Source organism: Haliotis rubra, unplaced genomic scaffold, assembly GCF_003918875.1.
Source record: "Haliotis rubra isolate DU_JTF1 unplaced genomic scaffold, ASM391887v1 Scf425, whole genome shotgun sequence".
NCBI classification, from domain to species: domain Eukaryota; kingdom Metazoa; phylum Mollusca; class Gastropoda; order Lepetellida; family Haliotidae; genus Haliotis; species Haliotis rubra.
The window spans coordinates 550,745-576,572 of record NW_025767108.1 but is presented as its reverse complement, the minus strand read 5'-3'; the positions used below and the strand labels follow the sequence as shown (position 1 = coordinate 576,572).

At 41.7% G+C, this 25,828-nt stretch overlaps 1 protein-coding gene across 1 annotated transcript in view; it reads right to left on the bottom strand.

Moving 5' to 3' along the window:
- Positions 1 to 267: 267 nt before the first annotated feature.
- The window catches only part of LOC124288800 (ubiquitin-like modifier-activating enzyme 5), a 105,650-nt gene continuing 80,089 nt past the window's right edge, over positions 268 to 25,828 (bottom strand). The window contains exons 11-12 of the mRNA XM_046725328.1: positions 11,213 to 11,325; positions 268 to 835 (exon numbers count right to left, since the gene is read on the bottom strand). Of these exons, the coding sequence (XP_046581284.1) occupies positions 758 to 835; positions 11,213 to 11,325 (191 nt within the window). The 3' untranslated portion in view covers positions 268 to 757. The remainder of the gene's footprint in view (positions 836 to 11,212; positions 11,326 to 25,828) is intronic.

Genomic DNA, 25,828 nt, shown 5'->3' with positions numbered 1-25,828 from the left:
GATAGGCCACATTCAGTTGCCACATATAGTGCACACCAGCGGTTGTACAATTAGGCCACAATTAGCTGTAAATGTTGCAGACACCAGTGGTTGTACAGATAGGCCACATTCAGTTGCCACATATAGTGCACACCAGCAGTTGTACAATTAGGCCACAATTAGCTGTAAATGTTGCAGACACCAGTGGTTGTACAGATAGGCCACATTCAGTTGCCACATATAGTGCACACCAGCGGTTGTACAATTAGGCCACAATTAGCTGTAAATGTTGCAAACACCAGTGGTTGTACAGATAGGCCATATTCAGTTGCCATATGTAGTGCACACCAGCAGTTGTACAATTAGGCCACAATTAGCTGTAAATGTTGCAGACACCAGTGGTTGTACAGATAGGCCATATTCAGTTGCCATATGTAGTGCACACCAGCAGTTGTACAATTAGGCCACAATTAGCTGTAAATGTTGCAGACACCAGTGGTTGTACAGATAGGCCATATTCAGTTGCCATATGTAGTGCACACCAGCAGTTGTACAATTAGGCCACAATTAGCTGTAAATGTTGCATACAGTGGTTTCGTGTTTCATTACTTTGACCACACAGGAAAATATTCCTATCACTTAACTCTTGATAAAAACTGTATGGTATTTCAAGGTGGACTGTTTCCAGTTCAGGTATATTTGTGAACAAGAAAGATTCAAGAATATTTTGTGAGCAGATGCCTTGATAATTGAGGTGGAATTAAAAATATTCAAAGTGCTATAATCCCTTCATTTCCTTCATAAGATCCTCTAGACTCTTCTCTGTCCCGTCAACCATTGACTTGTTGTCTGACACCTGGAAACAGAGCAATAGGAGTTACATCGCTTGCAGTGAAGGCAAGAATCACCATGTACTGGTATGACACCCAGCTGACATACTAACATACAACAAAGCAACAGGTCACAAAGAAAATCTACTATTTTATATCAATCGGTTTTCTAATGAACTTCTATTGAAATGAACTTTGCTTCTCAGACCCAAACAAAATACTCAAGTGAAAATAAGGATTCCTTAACAGCCCATCAATCAAGAAGTACTCCTCTGGTCACTGAGGAAATTCTCAGCTCCTTGGGCATATTCGGGTCACAGACCATTTGTAATAGGTTACATTAAGGGTAAACGAAATGAACTTGTGTTATATTTGGGATTACACTCTCTCAGTAAATTACCGTTCTAGTACTTTTCAGGGCGAGTCCCATCTGGGAATTCCACCCACACTCTCAGAGTATGGTACCTTATCGCCAACACCCAAATCTAACTCATTCAGCCATTGTGGCTTCCACAAAAATGGAAGTGTGACAACTGGTAGTCTGTGAGTGATGTTGGGCAAAAAAATAATGTAATGTTTTTATACCTACCTGCCGCTAGATAGTGCTTTAGCTTCCCTGCCTTAAAGGGACACTGATCCAGAGCAATTCCATGTGCCTTTTTGTTGCTTTTGTTATTGTTTTTCACCTGAGACTACCCAAATGATGTCCCAGAATTCTTGTATTTGTTGCGATCTCTGATGCGCCACCCGCAATTGCAATTTATAGTATAATTATAATATGTATATCCATACATTGATCAACAAAGATGAAATACACTTTTGTCTGGGAATTAATTGGAAAATCTAGTCATATTTTTTACTTATTAATGATGTAATTTTATGATAAAATTGATAGTTTATAGTTATCCTGATTCATATGTTATTGCTTTATCTCCCTTTCTTCCGACGTACAGTGGAATCCTCTGTCCTATTAACAGTCTAAAAATAGCTCACCCCAAATGGTCCTCTCCAGTTCCCATGCCAGCATCCCATATGATCACTGGCTATGTGTCACTCTCTCCATTATAATGCCCAGCTATGCTGACCGAAGACAAATAGTGTATGAGAGGGGACGGTTGGGAGGGCCCTTAGACTATGAGTCAGGATAAGTATAAAATATCAATTTTATCATAAAAAATTCATATTTTTCCTTATCCTGACCCCCCATACGTTATTGCTTGAATCCAACATATAGGTGGTGGGCCAGACACTTATTTGGATTCTGATAACTGTTCGGTCCACCCCCTGAGAACTCTTCTACACTGCGGCTGTAAGATGGGGGAAAACCTTCATTTAATTAAAAAAGAAGTAAATCATAAGATTTTGTGGATTTTTAAGACTCGCAAGGAGTTAGATTCCGGATTGTCTTGGTTCAATCCATATGTTAAGAATAGGTCATAAACAACTGAATCGTATCACTCATGTGCTGCTTTATCTTGTAAAGCAGGGGAACACGGACTCTCTGTCAGTGGTTATGGAACAGTAATCTGACGTCTACATGATTATGGGTGAGTGCTTAGTGCCTGGCTGGGACTGTCAACTGTTGTGCCACAACTAACAGGCCGAATTGATCGTGACATTGTGGCAATGTCCCTTAGTTAGTGGTTGGCGAAGACATAGTCCAATCTCCAAAAGCATCATTCCATGATGGATGAGATGGAGCAGTTGCTGTGTAGAGCTAAAGTGGATTTAATGGCAACTTCATGATTTCTCATATGCTGGCAGCCGTAGCAAGTGCAAGGAGGGACAGTGCCTTCTGAGTTAGCAACTCAAAGTCTGCTTGAAGCAATGGCTCATAATCATCACTGGTTAGGTGTTGAAGGACTATGTTCAAGTCCCTTGCTATATTTTGGCATGAAATGCATGTGGACCCGTTTTTTTGTAAATATCTCTTCATCCAATGACCCAATCGATCTCAAACTGTGCAAGTGGATGTTTTGTCAGACAACCTAATCACATTGTAAATCACCGATTTTATGCATTTGTATTAAAGAATCTGTCAACACTGCCGCTGTTACAGGTCATTGGCTCCCTCCCTCTGCAAGCCGTCTGCGTTCTGCTGTTTATTTTGTTGACAGTTACATAGACAGATTCTTTAATACAAATGCATAGAATCGGTGACGAGTTCTGGAACTTTGTTGAGTTTCACTCCCAAGTTCATGGTGAGAACTAAGCTGATGGCTGATAGATACATAGACAGGGTAGAACCTTTCAAATGTCTGGTAGCTCTCATATGACACAAGTATTCCGCCACTTGAGGATGTGTAGCCCTGGTTGCTGAGAACCCCTTCCCAGCTGCAAACTGGTCAAAGCTCTTCCACTTATCAACGTAGTGATTTCTTTTAGAGCGTCTGAGAGATAGGATGACGGCCTTGGCTGCTAGTAGAGTACCCTCTTCTTGTGAGGCAATTCATAATATGTTCCATGCGTTTAACTGGAAGCCCTCGGGATTGGCGTAAGCCTGTCTTGTGTGCTGATGAATCAGTAGATTGGGCCAGTTCAGAAATCGGAAACTTGGCTCTCCGAGAAGTCTGGTGAGCTCAGGAAACCGTGTTCTCAATGGCCAGTAGGGCGCTCTTAAAATCAGTAGCAGGATCATCGCCAGGGCAATCTTCATTATGACTCGTGGTAGTAGTATGGGAGGTTGGAACGCATAGCATGGAGATCTGCCAAAGATATGGCTAGGGCGTCTAGGGACCAGGCTAGTGGATCTGGAACCGATGAAATAAAGGTCTTTATCTGCTTGTTGAATCTTGTCGCAAAGATGTCTACAAGTAGGCAGCCCTGATCTCACACCAGTAGTTGAAATGACTCTGGTTGCAGCATCCATTCTGTTGGAGATGGCTTGCTGGGTCTGGACAACGTGTCTGCTAAGATGTTTGACAGCACCTGGGATGTGTCTGGCCTTTACTTCCACGTACTGTCTGTGAGCTCGAAGAGGCGGAAGGTCTGTTCCAGCAGGAAGGCCGATATTGTTATGCCTTGCAGGTTGATGTAAAATGCTACTGCTGCATTGTCTATTCATATCATCAGGAATTGGTATCTGAGGAGATGGGACCAGTGATAGATGGTGCTGATGACTGCCTCAAATTCCAGCTGGTTGATGTGAAGATCTCTTTCTTCCCTGGACCAGATCCCTACAGTTAGGAATTGATGCCCAGGAACTTCAGATCTTGTGATGGTTCTAACTCTGATTTCAAGGTGTTGACTAACCAGCCCAGTTGTGTTAACAGACGAATGATGAAGCTCAGCTGCTGTCTGAGTAGATCTGCTAATTGGTGAGCCTGAATGCCTCTGTCTAGATAGAAGGTGATGTGAATCCCTCTCAGATGTAGGTAGGCCAAGATGGGCTCGGTCACACGAGTAAATAACCACGGGGCCGAAGATTTTCCAGAGGGAATGACTTTCCATGGGTAAGGTTGACCCAGGTACAGGAAAAGCAGGAACTTTCCCGTGGCTGGATGAATAGGGATGTGAAGATACGCATCTTGCAGTTATATGCTCGCCAAGTAATCACCGGTCTTTTTGAGATGTCTTAAGTCGGTAGATGCAGCATTTTGAACTTCTCGGGCTTAAACAGGTAGTCTTGGTTGAACTTCTTCATGTTGTACATGAGGCAGAACTTTTCTGTGGAGTTTAATGGTACCAGGAAAATTGGCGAGTGGAACCTGGGGATAATTCATCTGGCTGAAGAACCTCTACAGCACCTTTGGTGAGAAGTGAGTCAATGGCCTCTGTCAACTTCAGTCTGAGGGGCTCTGGATACAGTATAGTTGACGGCTGAGTAGTCCGAGGAGGTGTGGCCTTCAGTTAGATCCGGTAACCTTCACAAAGGACTTGAGTCATGAACGGGTCTTGAAGAAACAACCAGTTATGAGACGTCCATCCTAGGTAAAAGGTTGTACTGGAACGGCTGGTGGTGGAAGAGACCAGTCATTCCAAACATCTTCTTCAATGACTGACAGTCGGAGCTGCCTGAGGTCCTGCCTGAGGTGGAGCGGCCTACAGAGTTGTTGGTTGGCTTGCAAAAAGAAGACAATCTTGACCCCTTATTCAACCTGAACTTCTTATCTTTGGCCTTCTGGATCCCCAAGAGGCTACTTCTAAACTGGGTCTTCTGTATAGCCAGTTTGAAAATCAAGTTCATCGTCTGGACAGATTTGATGAGCATCTGGTCCTTGGAGTCCTGAGTTACCTCCTTACTGACCCACCATATAGATCTATCGAAGATGGTAGTCGCACCCCAGGGCTTGTGCAGCAGTGGCTTGGGATATAGATTTGACCACTGGCAGGAGGAGAGTAGACCCTGGCGACACAGGAGAGTAAGCCCCGCCAAAGTAGACATGTGGTCCAAGACAAACTCCTGATTCATCCTCTGCACCACAATAGTTGATAAGAACATCCTCTCACAATCTGCGTATTCTTCAGGGTGTTCAGCATTGCCTCATTGATAGCTCTGGACATCGAAGACTGTAAAAAAGCCCTCCTAATGGTGTCCAACTGGGCCAACTTCTTATCTTCGACCCTGTAAGATCTCGTCTTGGAGTCGCTCATCAGTGAGAAGTCATCATCTATTTCAGGAGCTTTACTGAACGCCGCCATGTTATGTAGCGGGAACTTCTTCAGATTAAAGTGTAGTCGGTAGACGTTGTAGCTTTGTAGCCTTTGTAGCCTTCGCGAAGACTCACTTCAAGTTATCCGCTACCTGGGATACTTCATAGGTGGGATGGTGAGAGTGTCTTAATCATCATAAATAGATGCATCGAAGTCTTCGTGCAAAGCGTCTTCCATAGCTGAGATACTGATATTCTCCTGTTGAGAATCCCCGTCGGCAGAGGTGTAAGAGTAGACTGGCTGAGCGGTCTGTCAATCTCCGTAGTTGCAGGTAAGCGCTGCTGTTGCATGGCCAACCGGCTGAGCAAAGTGTTGAGTTCGCACAAATGGTTGAGCCTGTGTGTAAGTGACTCGGGGTTAGCTACTCTTACTTGGCAATCTTGTGAGGGACTAGGACTGGAATGAAGCGGAATTAATATTCAAAGGTATAATTTCATCCCCAGGGAACAAACTCACATTCAGGTTGTTTCTGAGACTTGTAAACTGCCGAGCTCATACTTTCCTGCCTCTTCTTGTCCATCCTTTTCGTCAACAAAGATAATAAATAATTATCAAATTCAATATTAGATAGATGGGCACAATATTTACACCTGGAGCTAAGGCTACAGGTAGAAGACTGGCATGAACAGCATGAAGGGTGTGGATCGTAATTAGATAGCCTGTATCTGCATACACAACACAAACTCATACGGAAACACCACTCTGAAAACAATGAGAAAAATCCAATAAATTAGCCGCTAATCAATATATATAACCAATGAATATGATGTCAAAAGGATATAAGATACATACACAAGCAGTAATTTAGATATACAGGCCGAAATATAAGAGCGGCAGCTTGTATAAGGACCATAGGAATCCACCCAACCGTCCGGTACGGCAAAAATGGAGAGAGTGACACAATGCCAGTGATCATGAGGGACGTTGGTGCGGGAACCGGAGAGGCCCATTTGGGTTGAGCTATTTTTAGACTGTTCATTAAGGAACAGTAGGATAGAGGTTTCCACTGGAGATGAAGCAATAACGTATGAGTCAGGATAAGGAAAAAGTTTCCATCTTCATTATTATGATAACAAAACATTTTTTAAGTTTAACTTCATCTGTCAGAGTTAAAACCTGTTAGAACTGAAAAACACCCAAAGTCCATGTACGTCTAGATATTTTGGTCTTATAATCCTAATGAACTTATTATTATATATCTGTATGCATTTTGGAACTACATAAAAAGTACATTATCTGTTTTTAGTGAATATATAAAATGACTCTAATATCTAGACATTTAAGAGACTGCCAACATAAATCATATTTCACACACACACCCTAAGTGCAACCTCATGTATGTTGTCTGTCTCATCGAACATCACGGCAAAAATAATGAAGCGGAATGATTCTGTTGACCGATACAACAAATGAATAAAACCAAAATACAAATGTTACATTTATAACCGACTTAAGTTACAGCAATAATATTAGGCTACTACCTTGTTCAAGGTTAGTAAATCTACATACATAAACACTACCATTTGACAAATCCACTGTGCTAGATAAAAGTAAATCATCATTCAGTTTGTTATTGGTTAAACCTTTGATAGATGTTAGTATGTTTTAACTCAGCTGATAATTCCTCTTGCTGAACGTCCATGCGCATATCACATAACATGTAATACATTTGCCACATCAGACCTTAATTTATAATGTTAACTATTTACTCCAGACACAAGAAATGCTAAATGGGTACCTTTGTAGGGTAATCTTAGCGGTGTTACCACTAATCATACCTGTCATAAATTCATCAAGTAAATGATGGCAAATAAACAGGTGTAGATTTATACCATCAAACATGGGTTACAACAGTGAGTAGTAGCCAATCTATTGCATGCAATTTTAACTGCCTAAAAACTTAAAGGTCGACACTCTTTTGACAATATGAACGGAACTCCATGGTAGCTTAAAGGTCACATGCAACGTAAAACACAACTTTGCAGATTCTGATACCTTTCGGTATGGACTTACCGAAACAAATCGTCAAAAATGCAAATTCAACGTTTAAAGTTGAAAAATAACGCGATGAAAAAAACCGCGCGAAATCGGAGTTCCAACGTTTCACTAATTTTCCCCCGACTTTTCGGGGGAAAACGGGTTTCAACAGCTGGGCTGCGCTCATAGCACTTGCACAGTGAAATAGGTTCGCGCAGCTTGGAAGCGGGTTGTCCGGTGAATACTCGGTGAAGGCTTTGGTGTGAGCTATTTTTCTAATGTTTTGTTGATATCTCACAGGCGCGAGCTTTTTATAAGTTATGACAGTAAATTAACTGTTTATATAATTTCATTTGTCTATTTCACCACACGTTCTTCTTACCGAGTCACTTTCTCAGTTCGATACTTAAAAGCAATGTCACTATTTAGCGTTGACAGAATTTCTAACTGTGATATAGATATGTCGTTGTCACAGGCAAAACTCAATGTCTTGTTTTATTGACACCTGTGTGTCTGCCCGCCTGTCTGCTAATGACAATATTCAATACACAGCTGCTATCACTGACCACATGCAATTTGAACTTAACACCAATCAGGCTACACCATAAACAAAATGCATTGATTTATGGCCCGAGTTCGGTCTCTGTCACATTATGTAATTACACAGACAGGCAGGTGTGATACTTGAACACATGACATGTTATGATGTCTGTTGATTGCAAAATGTTATACACAAAAAAATGAGCATGTATTTACAAAATCCAACATCTCTATATATACACACACAATGAACCGTGAGGGCATCTGCAAATGAACCAGCCGTTACACTTGAGTGCACACCAACCCGCTCTGACTGGGTCCGGTATCCCGGCTGCTTCGTTTCTTGGGAAGTAAACCGAAGTACTCAATATTGCACTTTTGATTTGCGATTGTACGCTTATAATTTTGTTTATATGTTTTTTCATAACCAGCAATGTATATTATATGTCATGAATAAGTGATAATTGTGTTTTAATTATGTTTGATTTTTTGGTTGCATGTGGCCTTTAAAGAAATACAATAAGCGTTTGCTGTGTCCTAAAGTTAAAAACTGTATATACTTATTTACCTAAGTAAACTTTCAGATTTTTCTAGCAATGGCAAAGTGTGGTTGATTTAGTTTACGGATTCAAATAAATCAAATGTGTGTTTTTAATATCATAGGTCAATAGACATCACATTGTTACTTGATATGATTGAATATTGAGGTAAATAACACAGAAATCAGGTCAAACTGGATTAGTCATCATACTATCCACCCTTCAGAAAATCTGTAAACGCTTACATTGCTGTGATACTTTATTACAATTAGACTAGAACTACCAGGGATATTTGTAAATAACAGCATCTGATGGGCACTCATCGTTCTTATTGTCTCATTGTTTAGGTCGAAGAATTCTACCAAGGTGGACAGCTGCCCAGTCCCAGTGTCCTTCACGGTCAAGGGAGCAGGGCAGGAACATATGGTACCAAGACAACGTGATTAGATTGTTGGCACGAAACATTAATCGCTCTGGATCAGTGTCCCTTCAACCTATCAGACAGTCCTGGAAAGGAGAGAGAGTAGAAAAACAGATTGAAGTCCATGCCCGAGTACCAGGGAGTTGGTTCTTGACAATAAAGTCCCATGATGGGCAAAGATGCATATGTCTGTGGGAGCGCTGGTCAAAACTGATCCTATAAACATACAAAGCATGAAGTTCACTGACAATGACCGCCATGGCAAGAGCCAAAGAAAGCAAGTCTTGATTGTGAGGTTCTCAAAGGATGCAGACTTATGTTATGAGATGCACAAAGGTGTGAAGGAGCACCATATAATATGCAAGTGGATGACTGACTGACTGACTGAGTTTAGTTTTCGCCGCTTTTAGCAATATTCCAGCAATATCACGGCGGGGGACACCAGAAATGGGCTTAACACATTGTGCCCATGTGGGGATTCGAACCCGGGTCTTCGGCGTGACGAGCCAACGCTTCAACCACTAGGCTACCCCACCGCCCTACAAGTGGATGAGCGATGAAGCTTGGTGACAGCAGCAGTTTGGGATGGTAACCCCTCAGGCCTCAAGGACCTTCCAAGAGAAGCAAAGGGTGAAGGACTGTAAACATCGGGTTTGGGATGAGGGTTGAGCAGCAGATGTGTGTCTTATCTAGTGACCTTCTTATGGGCAAAAAACACTGGAGATTAAGAGCCGGGATCTCCTATGATGGATAACAAAGCACTATTTTTAGCATTTAAAAAAATCTGTTATGCAACAAATAAACAACAAGCTCATCAACAAGACACTGCACAAGATCCTCAGAATCTGGTGGCCAGAGAAGATCAGTAACCAAGAACTTTGGCAAAGCACAGGACAGCTACCGCCTCCCGTGCAAGTCATCAAAAGAAAATGGACATGGATTGGGCACACCTTAAGAAAAGATCCAAAAAACATCACCCGAGAAGCTCTACAGTGTAACCCACAAGGCAAGCGAGTGAGGGGACGTTCCAGAAACTCATATCAAAGGTCAACCATGGAGATGACAAAAGCTGGTTACTCCTGGAGCACAATTGTACAACACACCCAGAACCGAGTCAGATGGTGGTCGATAGTCTGTGGCCTACACTCTACCAAGAGCGAAAAGGCATAAGTCAAGTAAGTCAGTCACCAACAAACCTGTAGGTTTTCAAATGTACAGAAATGTGGGCCCATTTTGTCAAATTTATCTCAGATAGTGCAACAATCCAGGAAGTATGTCCGCAGAAAATAGTGCTTATGACAAGCATGGTTTAACAATCCATTCATAGTAGTCTCGCCCTGGATAATCAAAGACAGATCAACTGAAGATATGTTTTTTCCACTGTCTAGGGATAGCTTATCTGACTTTAATAGAAAGTGCTCACTTCAAGTAAATTTAAATATATCAATCACTTATTGGCGGTGAATATTTATTTTGGCAGATATCTGTGTTTTCATGTTGACAACATTTCAAATGTTGTTTAGTATTAAATGTGGCACACTGGCGACAAGGGAGCATGAGCAAGGGACCACATGTGTGAACATATACAAAGTTGTGAGGTCACACAAATCTAACAGTATGGAAGAAAAATACAGCAAAGCGAAGAATATATATACCATACTGAAGAAGTGGATTAATACCTTGGAAAGGATATTTTAGATGAACACGTCTGACTGTCAGAGAAGAATATACATTGTGAGAGGTTGCATGGGTAAAGGTAGATAACACTGGGGTACCAGGGCATGGATTTCAATCTGTTTTTCTCCGGTCTCTCTGTTCCAGTACTGTTTAGGTTAGGGTAGAGAGGCTAAAGCACCGTGCAGCATCAGGTTAGGCAAAACTTACATTTCAAAAAAGGTTGTTTGTGGTAACCATGTTTGTTTGAATTTTCAGAACAGTTTTGAGAGACAATTTTATTGGATGTGATACACAAGTCTGACCCAGTAAGAACTAGTCCAACAAGTACATGTTTAAGGCCATAGCTGGTCAAACATTTTCAAAATAGGTGACAAAGCTAGCACCCATTAAATAACCTTGGATCAGACCTTGGATTGTGTGTGATCAGCCATTGTAGGTTTCATTTTGATAGGCCTCATTTTGTCTTTGAGGACATTTAATAAATGCAAAAGTAACATCAGACAAATCTACCAAAACTGAGTTGAAACATAGCCTCACTTGACTTTCACGTGAGCTAAAGTGACTATTCCACCACGTTTCTTACCGATACAGCTTACCTCGTTTTGTGCAGGTTTCGTATAGGCAACTGTAACACCCTTGGTCAGTTCTGGCACTGTTCCCTCTGCATCCAGTAGTTCCGCCTCTGTTGTCTCAGAAACTAACTCTATTCCTAAAAATAAATATCATGACATTCTGTTAAAATGTGTTCCATACCCTTCTTAGGATTTCCACAATATTGAACTTAATGGGGGAGTCACATAACACTGAGAGGATTTTAAATATGTTGCAACATTTAATGGGAGAGAGTTAATGTTTCAGGACTTATAATATGATACTACAGCCAATGAGAGGGTCACATATCTCTGTCAGGAATTTCATTGAGCTGCTACAGTTAACGAGAGAGTCACATACCCCTATCAGGACTTTCACTGACCTGCCACAGTTAATGAGAGAGCCGCATACCCATATCACGACTTTCAATGTTGCTACGGTTTACATGAGAGTCACCGAGTTTGGTTGGATGGACTGTTTCTCAAACTGTATAATCTCGGGATCAGAGGTAAAATCTGGATACTGCTTCGAATGTCGTACTTGTCCATGCAATCATGTGTTTCCTATGCTGGTTTCCTGTCTGATGGCTTTAGAATTAGTCAAGGTGTAGGGTAGGGGCGAGTGATTTCCACTTGGCTATTCAGCCTATACATCAACGATCTAATACAGAGTTTAGATAACTCAGGTCTAGGTATCCAGCTTCCATGGGGACACTGTCCAGGTATTCATTTTGCTGATGATACTACTTTAACTTCCCTCAATCCACGTAATTCACAGTCTCTTCTAGAAGTTGTGTATGATTATGGTTTGAAGTGGAAGTTGAAGTACAACATCAGTAAAAGTGCCTTGCTTGTATTCAATACAGACAGATCTCTCACACCAGTTAGTTTGTATCTTGGTTCTGTGGCCATCCCTCTCATACAATCTGTCAATGAGTTCAGTTGTCTTTTCATGTAATAAGTCGTATGATAGAACAATGTCATCATGTGAAAAAGCCTGTAAACTGGTTAACTCATTAAGGCCGAGAGACGCATATATGGGGCAAATTAATCAGCTCCTCACAGCGAGTGACGTGTTTATGGGGCAGGTAATTAGCAGTTTCTCACAGTGAGAGCCACATACAGTCGTCAACAGAAAGCACTTCTTATTCAGCAAGAGACGCACATGTGTTGTACTTTTAAAAATCGCACTGTACCTATTATTTCAACCAATTTAGCAGTACTGAGCAAATGTTAGCTTTTCTTACGAGAGATCCCACCTTTAGTATCAATCAGAAGAAGTATTTAAAGTGTTTTGATAACAATTGTTAATCATTATCATAGGCTTGTACAGCGTTTAACAAATGAACGCATGTCGTCGAGAAAGGGGATCATGATGTTTTTACAGAGGTAAGTGCCTGGTACTCTTCCTTTGGAATGGATACTAAAATACTTCGTATGCACCTTGATTGAATTAGATGTAATGGTTTAGAGGTTACTAAAAATTATATTTCCTTCAACTACCTAATAAATAGGAAACAATATCACGAAATTTCAAGGACATACAAAGAATTCAAACACAATAGAATAGTTTGAATTTACTTTTAGGCATCATTACGTTGTCATGTTTCATATACTGAAACATAATGTATAAACACAAGTAATTATACATCCAAGCTCGAATAGATTAAACATAATTGAACTTACTAATTTGAAGTTTACTGAATTGTAACTAGTTGTTTTCCATAATCTAAAGTTCGTAATGTTACCTAAGCGAATATAAAGTGATAAGTCGCGCTTTTGCATCGAATACATATATACATGTCAGTGTTATTACAACAATGAAATCTTTTACTACGTTTGTTACAAAAGACAGTAAAATGGTAATTCAAAACATTGTCACACATGGACAGAAGTAATATCATAAGTTATTACATGTAAGCCATACAAAGGTATTTCAAGCATTTTTGTTCAAGCTGTTGAAAGTTTCATGTTGATTTGAATTGTCAGTTTTCTATGCAATTTACATGAGCATTCTGTAAAACGTTTGTATTTGATCTGTGTAATTATCAAATCCGGTGCAATTATCACGTGTATCAATCAATTCAGTCTCTATTGATCCATCGTCAATAAAAGCTGGATAGTATATCAGTTACGGTATCGATACACATGCGTATAATCATTCAAGCAGATTACAGTAATGAGATAATTGAAAGCCTCTTTCGACCTTGAAATAACAGCCTCCAGTAGAATGCATATGTAGTTACGTCCTTGTTGAAAGGTTTGTCCCATGACAAGTGTAAAATAAACAGATGCGTTGTTATATCATTGGACATCTTGCTTTATGGAGTCACGCCCCTCTCTGTGATGTTTATACATGCATGCACATCTGTAATCTTATGAACCTTGTTTGCATTCAGTAAAGATATAGGCACCCCCACCTTCATAAATATTTGGGGTGGGGGTGTCAACTGCAAGTTTATACACTATAATAATTCAGTATAGTGTCACCTCGTGAATTCTGTAATGCGTGTACTCTAGTTTGGATAGTCATTCGTATCAAGGTGAAGATTATATTTACATGTACAGCAAACCATTATGTTTTATGTACTAGTTGTGTGCATAAAATGTATATGAAAATAAATACTACCTATACTCAGTGGTTGGATTTCAATCGCTTTGTTTTACTTATCGAAAAACACTAAAATGAGGACAAATAAACTCGCCAAAGTGACTATCTACTCCTATTTGTCTTATGTGTTTCTTACACACCCGTGGGTGAGAAACCCATGTGAGAAAACTGGTATCACACATATGTGTGAGATCGATTTCTAATCCCGTGATTGGCTACTCCATGGTGATGACCTAAGGTCAGGGTATGACGGACTACTTTCCTGATTAAAATTCATTGATAAGTTACTCGTGCTTCAATCGAACAGAAACCTGTTACTCGTGCAAAAAATACCCCTTTACACCTACCTGTTATTTTCGCGATTGCAATATAAACAGGTATTTTACAATGAGTCACAAGTAGAATAAATATAACACAAATCTATTTATTTTCGAATTCCTTTTATTAAAACTCTTATTTCTAGTCATGAATTCAAAATGGCTCCAACAACCTGTGATACCTGTGTAAACAATTATGTGAAAATCACCGTTAGACATAAAGCCCTTGATTCCCTTCAATATTCAAAATGTACAACACTGGTACTTTTACTGGAGAGATCGACAAGTGTCATGTGTCGTCTTGCAAAATACCTGACCACGATAACGTCAGTGCCTGTCGAGAGATCAATTTGCCTTGTTGTTTCTTTGATGCATTGATGAAGATGACATTTTTCACGGATACATATGATGGAGACTCACTTCCAGCTCCGAGATACTATGTGATTCTAATGTTATCAAATTCAGTCATGACAATCTGAACCAAAACACACTCGTTGAAACAATGTTAAACATGGTGCGTTTTGCAAGGCTTTATGAGTGCAAATGGCGGCACACGTCCATTCTGTTCAATCGAACATGTACAGGAGCGGTTGATCTACACATAAGTCATTGCTCAAGATATTCCTCTGGCGCATGATAATGAAAAGTTTATGTCTTGATAACTTACAGGATGTAATCAACTCACATTTCATACTGAAAACTCCGTAAACTCCATTACATTCCAAGTGGCAGTTTCTGGCTCGGAAAAGCGAGAAGGATGTGGCGAAGAAGAGTAGTCCCCATTGACAGTGAGCGTAACCTCAGCAATGTCACATTCAAGCACACTGGGTGCACCTAATTACACACACTCAAAACCTTTGGCCCGGTTCGATGGTAGAACATTGGCGTAAACTGGTACACAAGTACAGATCCCCAATGTGCAGAGATATCCAAAACAATCTTCCGATGATGGCGACAACCACCAAGCGATACTTGATGGCGTCCACACGCTAAAATATTTACGCTTTTGCAAGAATTAAAATCATCCACATTTGCATGGTAACATCATCGTTTTAGAGGGTTTAATTAATTTTCAGTGATCTTATCTAGTTATCATTATCACCATTGCCTTGATGATGCGAAGAGGTGGCAGAAACTTTTTGTGGAGGGTCACCATGGGGATGAGTAGTGATTAGGAAGCCAAGTGGCGTCACTCATTCATAAACGTTGTGTTGTGTGTATTATTGCACAGCTACGATTAGAAAACATGAAATTTGAATCTATTCGACCATAAAATGATCACGATTTATGGTGTGTAAGAAACAGATTACTGTACTGCGTGTCTGTCAGATACCATTTATCTTACAACTTCGTTGTTTGAAAGCGTATTTAACTCGCTTTCGCTCGTTAAATACGTTTTGAAACAACTCGTTGTAAGATAAATGGTATCTGACAGACACTCGTTTAGTAATCTCTATGTATTTCATACATCGTTACCAGTGTGTATGTTTACAATACACAAACTGTTACATGATAGCTTGAGTTGATAAAGCCGAAACCCAGCATATCTACTGGTCAAAGATATAGCCAATAACGAATCTCTATCCAAGCTGCTGAGTGACCAAACGTGCTCTTCAGAAATTTCGCCCACGCCCCGTCACCTGTCCTTTCCTCTGTGACAGGTATCTCATGATACGATTGGTCGCAGATAACATATGACCAGCCACTACATTGAACAGTTGAGATTACGAACGTTCTATTCGGGAAATTTGATGACGCCCTATCACGTGACTCTTTGTTTTATGTCTATGCAAGGAATATGTAATTTTCTGAATAAAATTGATATTTTATACTTATCCTGACTCATGCTTAATTGCTTGTCTTCTTCTTCTTGCGAACATAGTGGAACACTTGTATCTCCTTATTGAAGCTCCCTTCAATAAAGCGTACGTAAAATCACTACTCACCAAGAGTTATCCCTCCTTCCTGTTTTGGCGGGAACTGGCGCCACCGTTCCCCCACATGCTTCACTCTCTCCTGAATATGAGCCCAACACTTGAATTTGCAGGGAAATCCAAAGTGTCTAGTGGGGAGGTTGGGAGGGCTTACCTCATGAGTCTGCTAAACTCTGCTGCTGTTAGCGACCGTGTTCTTTCAGCTGCCTTTTGATGGGGGGACCACAATTGTCAACTTTTGGTCCTACTTCTGTTAACATTTCAATGTGGATTTTGCGACTCCATGTGGAGAAGCGACCCTTGCTGTACAAGTAATCTTACAAGTACTGGGCCTTATCACTTATGCTAGTCTTGAGACGTGCATTGAGACTTAAGCAGAACTCTGCTGAGTGTAGGCTTGATAAGTCATGTGATAAAAAAGCGAGACTACGTCTCATCTTCTGTGAGGAACTGTCAACTGTTGTGCAACAACCAGTGGGCCGAAATGGTGAATGCCTGAGACATCCTCGGTGGCGATATCTCTCAAGTAGTGGTTTGCAAACACCATGTCCGATTTCCAGAAGCAGCCCTCCATGATCGTGTTAAGCGAGCAATTCCCATGTAGAGCGAGTGTTGACGCCAGAGCTCTAATTTCGTGTGGGTTGGAGGCTCTTGGGGGATCAAGTCCTGCTGCTTTGTAGGCCCGTAATATGACATAGTCTAGGAGGAGAATCTCAAAAGGGGCCTAGAAATAGGATTTCGTAGCCTCCCCAGTACTGATTTTGTTTGACACTATTTTCAGTTAGTATGATGTCTTGGGCTCATGAAAAGGCCTGTAATACTCTCAGATTGTGGTATCAGGTTTTTTTTACAGGCCATTATATGTGGTGGGGGTCTGCGAGAATTTTCGTCACATTTGGTTTGCTGCCCTACAACACCTCAAAGTTAATCATTAATAGTTTTACTACTATCAATCTGATCACTTTCATTTTGACCTCTGTGTACTGCTAAAGGATGTAGAAATTATTTGACATAATTTTGTTTTGAAAAAAAATTCAAAATGGCCGCCATTTTGTTTTGTCGTGTTTTGCCTTCTCAGCACTGAAATCTACATAAAAATGAACACCGAATGTTTCCATTTACATCCAAAGTTGATACTTTTGATGTGTTTTGACACTTGTTTCTCCTAGAGTGATGTCTTGAGCACAAAAGAAGTCATTTGGTTGGTCATATCGAGGTAATTTAATGTTTTACAGCTTATTCTTTGAGACAGGGGTATTTTAGCGATTCTCCGACTTTTCATGGAAATGTGTGAGGGTGATTTATTTAATGGCAGTTGACATTATTTTTGTTCCTAAAACAAGTTGTTTTTGTTTTCTCTTTACTTCTAGAGTGACGGCATGTTATTAGGAATGTTTACATATTACCCAGAATTCAAAATGGCAGCCAAAATGGCCTCCATTGTAGTTCTACTACATATACTTATTGGAGGACTAAATTTGTACTGATATGAAATCCAAACAAATCATTTGGTGTCTAATGTTTAATACAGTATAGGAATAGAGCTAAATTTCAATGATAGGGTCAATCAAAGCTTCACACTCCTAAAATATTTGATGAAATAACATTATCCAAAAGTGTTTGAAAACTATGCTTCATGGCCGATAACTACGTCTAAGCTTTAGTTGTAGGCATTCAAATTGTTCTATCAGATAACTCTTAATCACTTTTGATACATCCATAAGCTTGCAATTAACCCTCCTTTTCACTTTCTTTCATTTCATATGTTACTTCATGTCAGAATCGGACTTGTAGAGATCCGGGTTAGAATTGATCTTCAATAACCTATGCTTGTCGTAAGAGGCGACTAACGGGATCTGGTTGTCAGGCTCCCTGACTGGGTTGACACATGTCATCGTATCCCAATTGCGCAGATTGATGTTCATGCTGTTGATCCCTGGGTTGTCTGGTCCAGACACGATTATTTACAGACTGTCGCCATATAGCTGGAATATTGCTGAGTGCGGTGTAAAACTAAACTGACTCACTCATTCATGTCAGAATCGGAGTCATCTACTGGCAACAAGTCAAAGGTGTTAAGGCAACAATCATCTGCCATACAAAAAAGACATGCCTCTGTGCACACTATATCATTCTTTCTGCTGGCATGCTGACTTTTTGCATTTACATGATGTCAGTTCAACCAATCCATGGGGAGCAGGATCTCTGGACATCAGAATAGGGATAAGCTGACCATCACAAATGCTCCAACCATGGTCAACTGGTGAAAGAATGTTCATGATTGGTTGCAGAGACTGTTTCCAAACATGGACTTGGTAGTTTACTCGTTCAATGTGATGTTTTAGACTGTTGGATGTTGGTAGGAGGTTTTCATTCAATATTTTGTGTCATCTACAGACATCACTGGATTATTTGGTACATGCAGAGAACTCACAAAGTGGCCACAAGATGTAATGAGTGTTTCTTGAACATCCAAATTGTCATCCATTTGTTGTGTGAAGCTTCTCATCCCTGGGCTTTACAGCCTTTTGGGGAATCAATGTAGAAAAGGTTTTCAGGTTCAGTCGATGTAAAGGTGACCACAAGTTTGTCCTGGAAGAATTCAATCGACTACTTATGAAGTTATCCCTTTGCTCTGCCCCAATCTGTTTAACATGCAAGAGGCTGTGAATCATATCCTTTGGGACAACAACTCCACTTCCAATGTTCACAAGATGCAGACATCATTCATTTGGAAGATTGAATGGATTTGTCATCAACCTTGATGTGAACATGGACATTTCTAGTGTTCATTTTACAAACGCTCATTCAGATGGAAAATTAAGAAAGAACATCAAAAGTGGTTTGTTTAATGAACTTTAAAATGTAATTTTCTGAATAAAATTGATATTTTATACTTATCCTGACTCATGCTATTTTGCTTGTCTTTTTCTTCTTGCGAACACAGTGGAACACTTGTATCTCCCAATTGAAGCTCCCTTCAATGTAAAATCACTAATTAGTACTCACCAAGAGTTATCTCTCTCCCAATCATTTGCGCGGGAACGAGGGCGCCACTTCCCGCCACATGCCTCACTCTCTCCTTATATAGCGAGCCCAACACTTGAATTTTCAGGGAAATCCAAAGTGTTATGTGGGGAGGATGGGAGGGCTTACCTCATGAGTCAGGATAAGTATAAAATATCAATTTTATTCAGAAAATTACATATTTTTCCTTATCCTGACTCATGCTATTTTGCTTGTAGAATCCTACGGATACGGAGGTGGGAATACAGAATACTTTGGATTTAGATAATTAGTGATTTGATAACTGTAATAACTGTAATAACCCCTATGGGAACTTCATAAAGGCACTGAACTGATAAATTCCTGCTGTTAAACTTATCAGCTGCCATATATGGGTTACTACAATATATATATATATTATGATAAACATAAATAAAGTATTTACAACATGAATACTATGCTTAAGACTAAGATAGACTTAAGCTTGATAATATAATAGCATAAACTTCATATAGTTGTTAGCTAATGATATTATTATGATATAATAAACATAGTACTGAGCTTAAGATTGTGATTGAACTTAAGCTAAAAAATATAATAGCATAAACTTCATGGAGTTATTAGCTATATAGTACTGTTGTGAAATAAGCAGTAAAAATCTCGTAAGATTGACTTATCTTCTCCGAGGGACTGTCAACTGCTGTGCGAGGACCATGGGACCGAAATGATGAATACCTGAGACGTCCTCGGTGGTGATATCTCTCAGATAGTGGTTGGCAAACACCATATCAGATCTCCAGAAGCAGCCCTCCATGATGGTATTCAAAGAGCAGTTGCCGTGTAGAGCAAGTGTTGAAGCTAGCGCTCTAATTTCATGTGGATTAGATGCTCTTGGAGGGTCGAGTCCTGCAGCCTTGTAGGCGGGTAGTATGACAGTCCTGATCCATATCGCGATAGTTGTACGTGAGACTTCAGTCTGTGTAGCTATCGATAGAGGGATGAATAATCGTTTGAGTTTATGTCGCCTCGGTTTGGATCGCCGTAGATATATTTTCAGTGCTCTGACTGGGCATAATGATAGATCCAGTGTATCATGAGGTCCGAGATTTGATGAGAGAGCTGGGACGTGGAATAATCTGTCTGGTTGACTGGTAACTGGTTCTTGGCGATGAAATCCCAGCGTAGTCCCATATGCACGATGTTATGATTGTCATCAAAGCGTGTTCTCTCGTAATCTAGTGCGTGAATCTCTGACATCCTGGCTGCTGTTGCTAGGGATAACAGGAACAAAGTTTTCTGTGTCAGAAATTCGAATGATGTTGATTCCAATGGTTCATATGCCTCACTTGTGAGGTGTTGGAGCACTATATTTAGATCCTATGCTGGAGCGCGAAACCTCTGTTTCTGATCCTCCAATCGGAATGCACGTAGTAAGGCGAGTAACTCTGGGGTTTTCGTCAACTTGACACCCGTTCTCATAGTTATGACGGAGCTTAAAGCTGCGAGATATGTTGATAATGTTGAGCCTTTTAGACGTTTAGTCTGTCGTAGGTAACATAAGTAGTCAGCCACTTGTGGATGTGTAGCATTTCTAGCTGTAAATCCTTTCTTTTCAGCATAATTTTCAAAACTGTGCCACTTGTCATCGTACAAGTTGCGAGTGGAGTTGCGTAATGCAAGCGTGACTGCTTTCGCCACTCTGGCTGAATAACCTCTCTTGTTTAGACACGCCTTAATACAGTCCATACGTGAAGTTGGAATGCTTCTGGCTTTCCGTGCGCTTGTTTGGTGTGAGGATGTATTAGTAGATTCGAGCGCTTTGGAAGTTGTAGTATTGGTTGTCCCATTTCTTGAATAAGAGTTGGAAACCACGTTCTCGCTGGCCAGTAGGGCGCGACCAAAATCATTTGGAGGCTCCGAGTTTGCTTGATTTTCTGTAACACCTGTGGGATTAACGCTGGTGGCGCGGAACGCACGTCACGCGTTGAGTCCTTCCCACGATATGCTTAGTGCATCCGTTGCCCATGCTAGTGGGTCTGGGACTGGTGATACGAATGTTGTTAGCTGATTGTTGAAGCGAGTGGCAAATAGGTCTATTAGTGGAGCTCCTATTTTCTTGATAATTTGTGCGAATATCTCTGTATGGAGCATCCATTCTGTCGGCGATGGTAGGTGTGGCCGAGAGAGAGCGTCTGCTATTACATTCTTTGCTCCTGGAATGTGACATGCTCTGACATGTATGTTGAGATTGTCGATTAGATCGAACAATTGAAAACATAGAGTCAATAGGTTCGGGGACCTGGTTGAGCCTTGTTTGTTCACATAAAACGCCACTGTTGAATTGTCTGTGTGAATCATCAATTTGGCATTCTTTAGTAAGTTGCTCCAATGATGTATGGCGTTTACTACTGCTTGCATTTCTAGCAAGTTTATGTGTAGTTTGCTCTCTTGTTGGCTCCATAACCCTGATGCCGTCCTGTTGGCGAGGTGTGCTCCCCAACCTTGGAGCGACGCGTCTACATAGAGATGTGTTTTCAATTCCGGCTCTATTAAACAGATTCCATCGCAAACATTCGATCTCTTGGTCCACCATAGCAGGTGAGGTTTGACGTGATTCGGTAGACTGAATGGTTGAGGGTCGTCGAGATGAGAGTTGATGAGGACCTGTAATGGATGTAATTGTAGTCTGCCTCTGACTGTCATGTCTTGAGCTGACGTGAGTAGACCCAACAGGCTCTGCCATTGTCGTAGTGGTAGCGGAGAGAGTAAGGCTTGAGGGATGGTCTGTTGGATCTTGATCCATCGGTCCTCCGGTACAACGAAACGATTCTGCACCGTGAGAAATCGAATGCCTAGAAATTGCAGATCTTGCGTAGGTTCTAGGTCCGACTTGAGTAGATTTATTAACCATCCTAGCTGTATAAATAGCTTGATGATGAAATTTAACTGTAGTCTGAGACGCTGTGGATCTGGATCCACTTGTATCCCGTCGTCGAGGTAGAACGCACTGCGTAGTCCTTGACGATGTAGGTAAGAGACGATAGGTTTCGTCACTCTTGTGAATAACCAGGGGGCCAATGAGATTCAAAAAGGTAGTACTTTTCATTGGTAATGCAGCCTGTCTAGTGTAAACCTAAGGTATTTCCTGGAGTCGGGATGTATTGGGATGTGTAGATATGCGTCTTGCAGATCTATGCTGGCCATGTAGTCTCTGGGACGAATCAAGTCCCGTAGTTGTTGTAAGTGTATCATGCGAAACGTTGGATAGTCTCTGTTGAACGTGCTCATATTGAAGATGAGACGAAACTTTTCCTTGGAATTTTTCTTGGGCACTAGGAAAACTGGGGAGTAGAAGCCTGGTTCGATGTTTACTTGGTCCAGTACTTCTATGGCCTGCTTGGTTAGGAGCGTTGATACCGCTTCTCTTAACTTTGGTAGTTGTACAGCCAGGAAGTCGAACCTCGGAGGGATGACTGTCAGCAGAGGCGTGGCCTGTAGTTGTATTCGATATCCGTGCTGTAGGATGTTGGAGACATATGGATCCTCTAGGACGTGTAGAGTGATGCGGTGAAGTGATCACCCCAATTACAGGAGGCGAGGAGACCTTGACGACGAGCCATAGTTGTAGCTGCGGATAGTGCTGTCAAGTGATCCGTAAGGGACTGCTGGTCCTTCTTCTGCATGAGGAGGGCCGAGTAAATCATCCTGTCATCCTCAGATCAAGAGTCTCTGAACTTCGAGAGGAGAGTTTCGTTGACTGTTCTTGATCTGTTCAGACCAAAAAACATCCTCCTTGATATGGTTTCCATCTGGGCTAGCTTGCGGTCATCTATTCTGTAAGTCTTGGACTTGGCATCGCTGATCATCTTATAGTTATCATCGATATCTTGTGCCTTGTAAAAAGGGTCCATGTTGTGACCTGCAAACTTGTTAGCGTTGAAATGCGGCACATGTGGTGTCTGTGATTTCGTGGCTTTACTAAAGGCTGTATCCAGATTAGCTGGCACCGCTGCTATCGGGTCAATCGGAGGAGAGGTGATTGTGTCAGCATCGTCTTCCTTCATAAGATATGTGTGGGCTGAGTTCTCGTTCTTAGACGGAGAGGAAAGTTCCAGACTATTCACCATCCAATATCTTATTTCTGCGTTTGAAAATATGATACCATCTTCATCTTCAGACATCGGGTCACAGATAATGTGTTGATGCTCCTCCGATAGTGACTGAGGTGGAGTTCTTGATGATCTGTACTTGGATCGACAAGGTGATCGATGAGGCGATCGATAAGGAGATCGGCGAGTAGAATAATGTGGTGAACGGACTGACGAGTGGCGTCTATAAGGTGACCTTCGCGGAGACTTCCTTGGCGAACGCTGGTAGCTTCGCGAAGCTCTCGGTGAATCCCTTAATGATCTTCTAGATGAGGATGACTTGGAGCCACTTAACCTTCGTGAAGGCCTTCGTGAAGGTTGAGAGTCGGAGTCGGAGTCATGGGATGAGAGGATCTTGCTTCGCGAACGTCCTCTCTCATCAAGGTCCGACGTAGGTGATATAGTCATCCTCTGTGAAGCCTTCCGTGACTGCTTAGGATCGGGGTCCTTCGTGCAAGCGGGCTGGGTCGCCCTTCGCGGAGGCTCAGAGACGGGATGGGTCGCCCTTCGTGGAGGCGCGTCAGCGGGCTGGGTCGCCCTTCGCGGAGACGTGCAAACGGGCTTGGTCGCCCTACACGGAGGTATGGGGGTGGGCTGGTTCGCCCGTGGCTCTAAAGGCCTCCGTAGACCGTAGCGATCTTCCATCAACTTCATTATGTGGTTCATCAGGTCGTCTGGGACGGTCTGCGCTGAAGTAGTTGCTGCCTTCTCTACGATGGTAGCGACGGGACCCTCAGGACGATTCTCTGACATCAGTGTAGGTGCCTCAGCCTGCGTGCTGATCTGCGCTGATGTTATAGTTGCGACATTGGCCGCTTCTTCCGCCGTACATCTGGTATGATGATCGGTTCATCATCATCAAACAGGCCTAACTCTGCAACGGGAACAATCTCGGCTGAGAAAGTACTGCTGGACTTCGTTGATTTCCCCTTCGACGTGGATGTAGCCCTGGGGTTGGGGAGTCTGCGTTGTGACGACGTGGAAGCCCTCCTAGTCTTTGGCTGCGACGACGGGATGTCCGGGGATGCAGGTCGCTTCTTGGAGATAGCGGACTGCATCCCACGCCTCTCCTCGGAGGGTAACTCTAGCGGAACACCAGACGGGAGGGGGTCGTCCGACAACAGTTGACAGGGTAAGGGCTCTGGTGTATTAGCCATGGCTAAAATCTGTTTACGTGACCTATCTGCTGCGCGTCTCAAGACGCAGAATAAATATTTATCAAAGGCAGAATTGGATAAATTAATACAATAATTCCAACGTGAAACAGTAGAGCATGGCGTAGTACAACTAGGGCATATTAAATGCGGGTCAGCAGCAGAAAAACGTAATTTACAAATAGTGCAGATTTTCATCAACGCAATCTACTGAACAAACACGGAACCCCGTGAATAAAACAGTAGAAACACGAATAAATATCAATGCATTATGTTGAAGGATACTAGATACACCTCTATAGAAGTCTATGAGAGGTAAATAACTAAGAATAAACAAAGGATATAATGCGTAGGGAGACACAGGCTCTCTCACATTCTGCTCACTGGGCGAAGAAGGAGAGAGTGAGGCATGTGGCGAGAAGTGGCGCCCTCGTTCCCGCACAAATGATTGGGAGAGAGATAACTCTTGGTGAGTACTAATTAGTGATTTTACATTGAAGGGAGCTTCAATTGGGAGATACAAGTGTTCCACTGTGTTCGCAAGAAGAAGAAGACAAGCAAAATAGCATGAGTCAGGATAAGGAAAAATAGGAAGTTTTTGGTCCTTCGCTGCTTATACTAGCAGAAGAGAGAATGTTGCCAGTTCATATAGTTGATGGAATTGCAAAATTGCAAATGTTCAGAAAGGGAGCTGCTTCCACATTTGGACACTTGGCTGATATGCATTGGGACAACTTCACTTCAATTCTGAATCGAACAGACTGCATTAGAGTTGATGTTGTTTGGGACAGGAATGTCAGACAAGTGTCAATCAAAGCAGGGGAGCAAATCAAAAGAGGATCGCCAACGGCACTAGAAGTCAAGATTGTTGGCAAAAACAAACCACTGCCAAGACAATGGGACAAACCCATTAGCAGTCATGTCAACAAGTCTAGTCTTGTAGCATGTATGAACGAACGATGGTGTTCTGTTGGTCCAGCCATGCTATCTGTTGGTAAAGCCTGAGTCACACCAATGTAGTTCTTAGGACGTCCTGCCCTGTCCAAACAATAACTGTAAAGTGAGCTCGAACGGGATAGAACGTGTAACTTTTGTATAAATTACAATGCTAGTTTGATCATAAACAGTTCTCAGTACGTCTGTCTCGTCTTTACCCCGTCCCCAGACAGTTGGTGTTACGTTTAGAGTGGGTAAAATTGCCCGTTCACCCCGTATGGACAACGTTTTCAAGCAGTCCAATCCCGTCCATAGTCACTTTATATCCCTTCTGAACTATCCCTCTCATTCTTAATATGCACAACCCCGTCCTAACTCATTCTTAACTAAACCAACTCATTTTCAGGCACTTCTTCCCATGCTCACTACTTTCTTACTCCGTTTCTAGTGCGTGCAATCGTAATAGCAATCACTTCCTGGTTCGATTTATATAAATACCCTGCCCATTCTTATTCC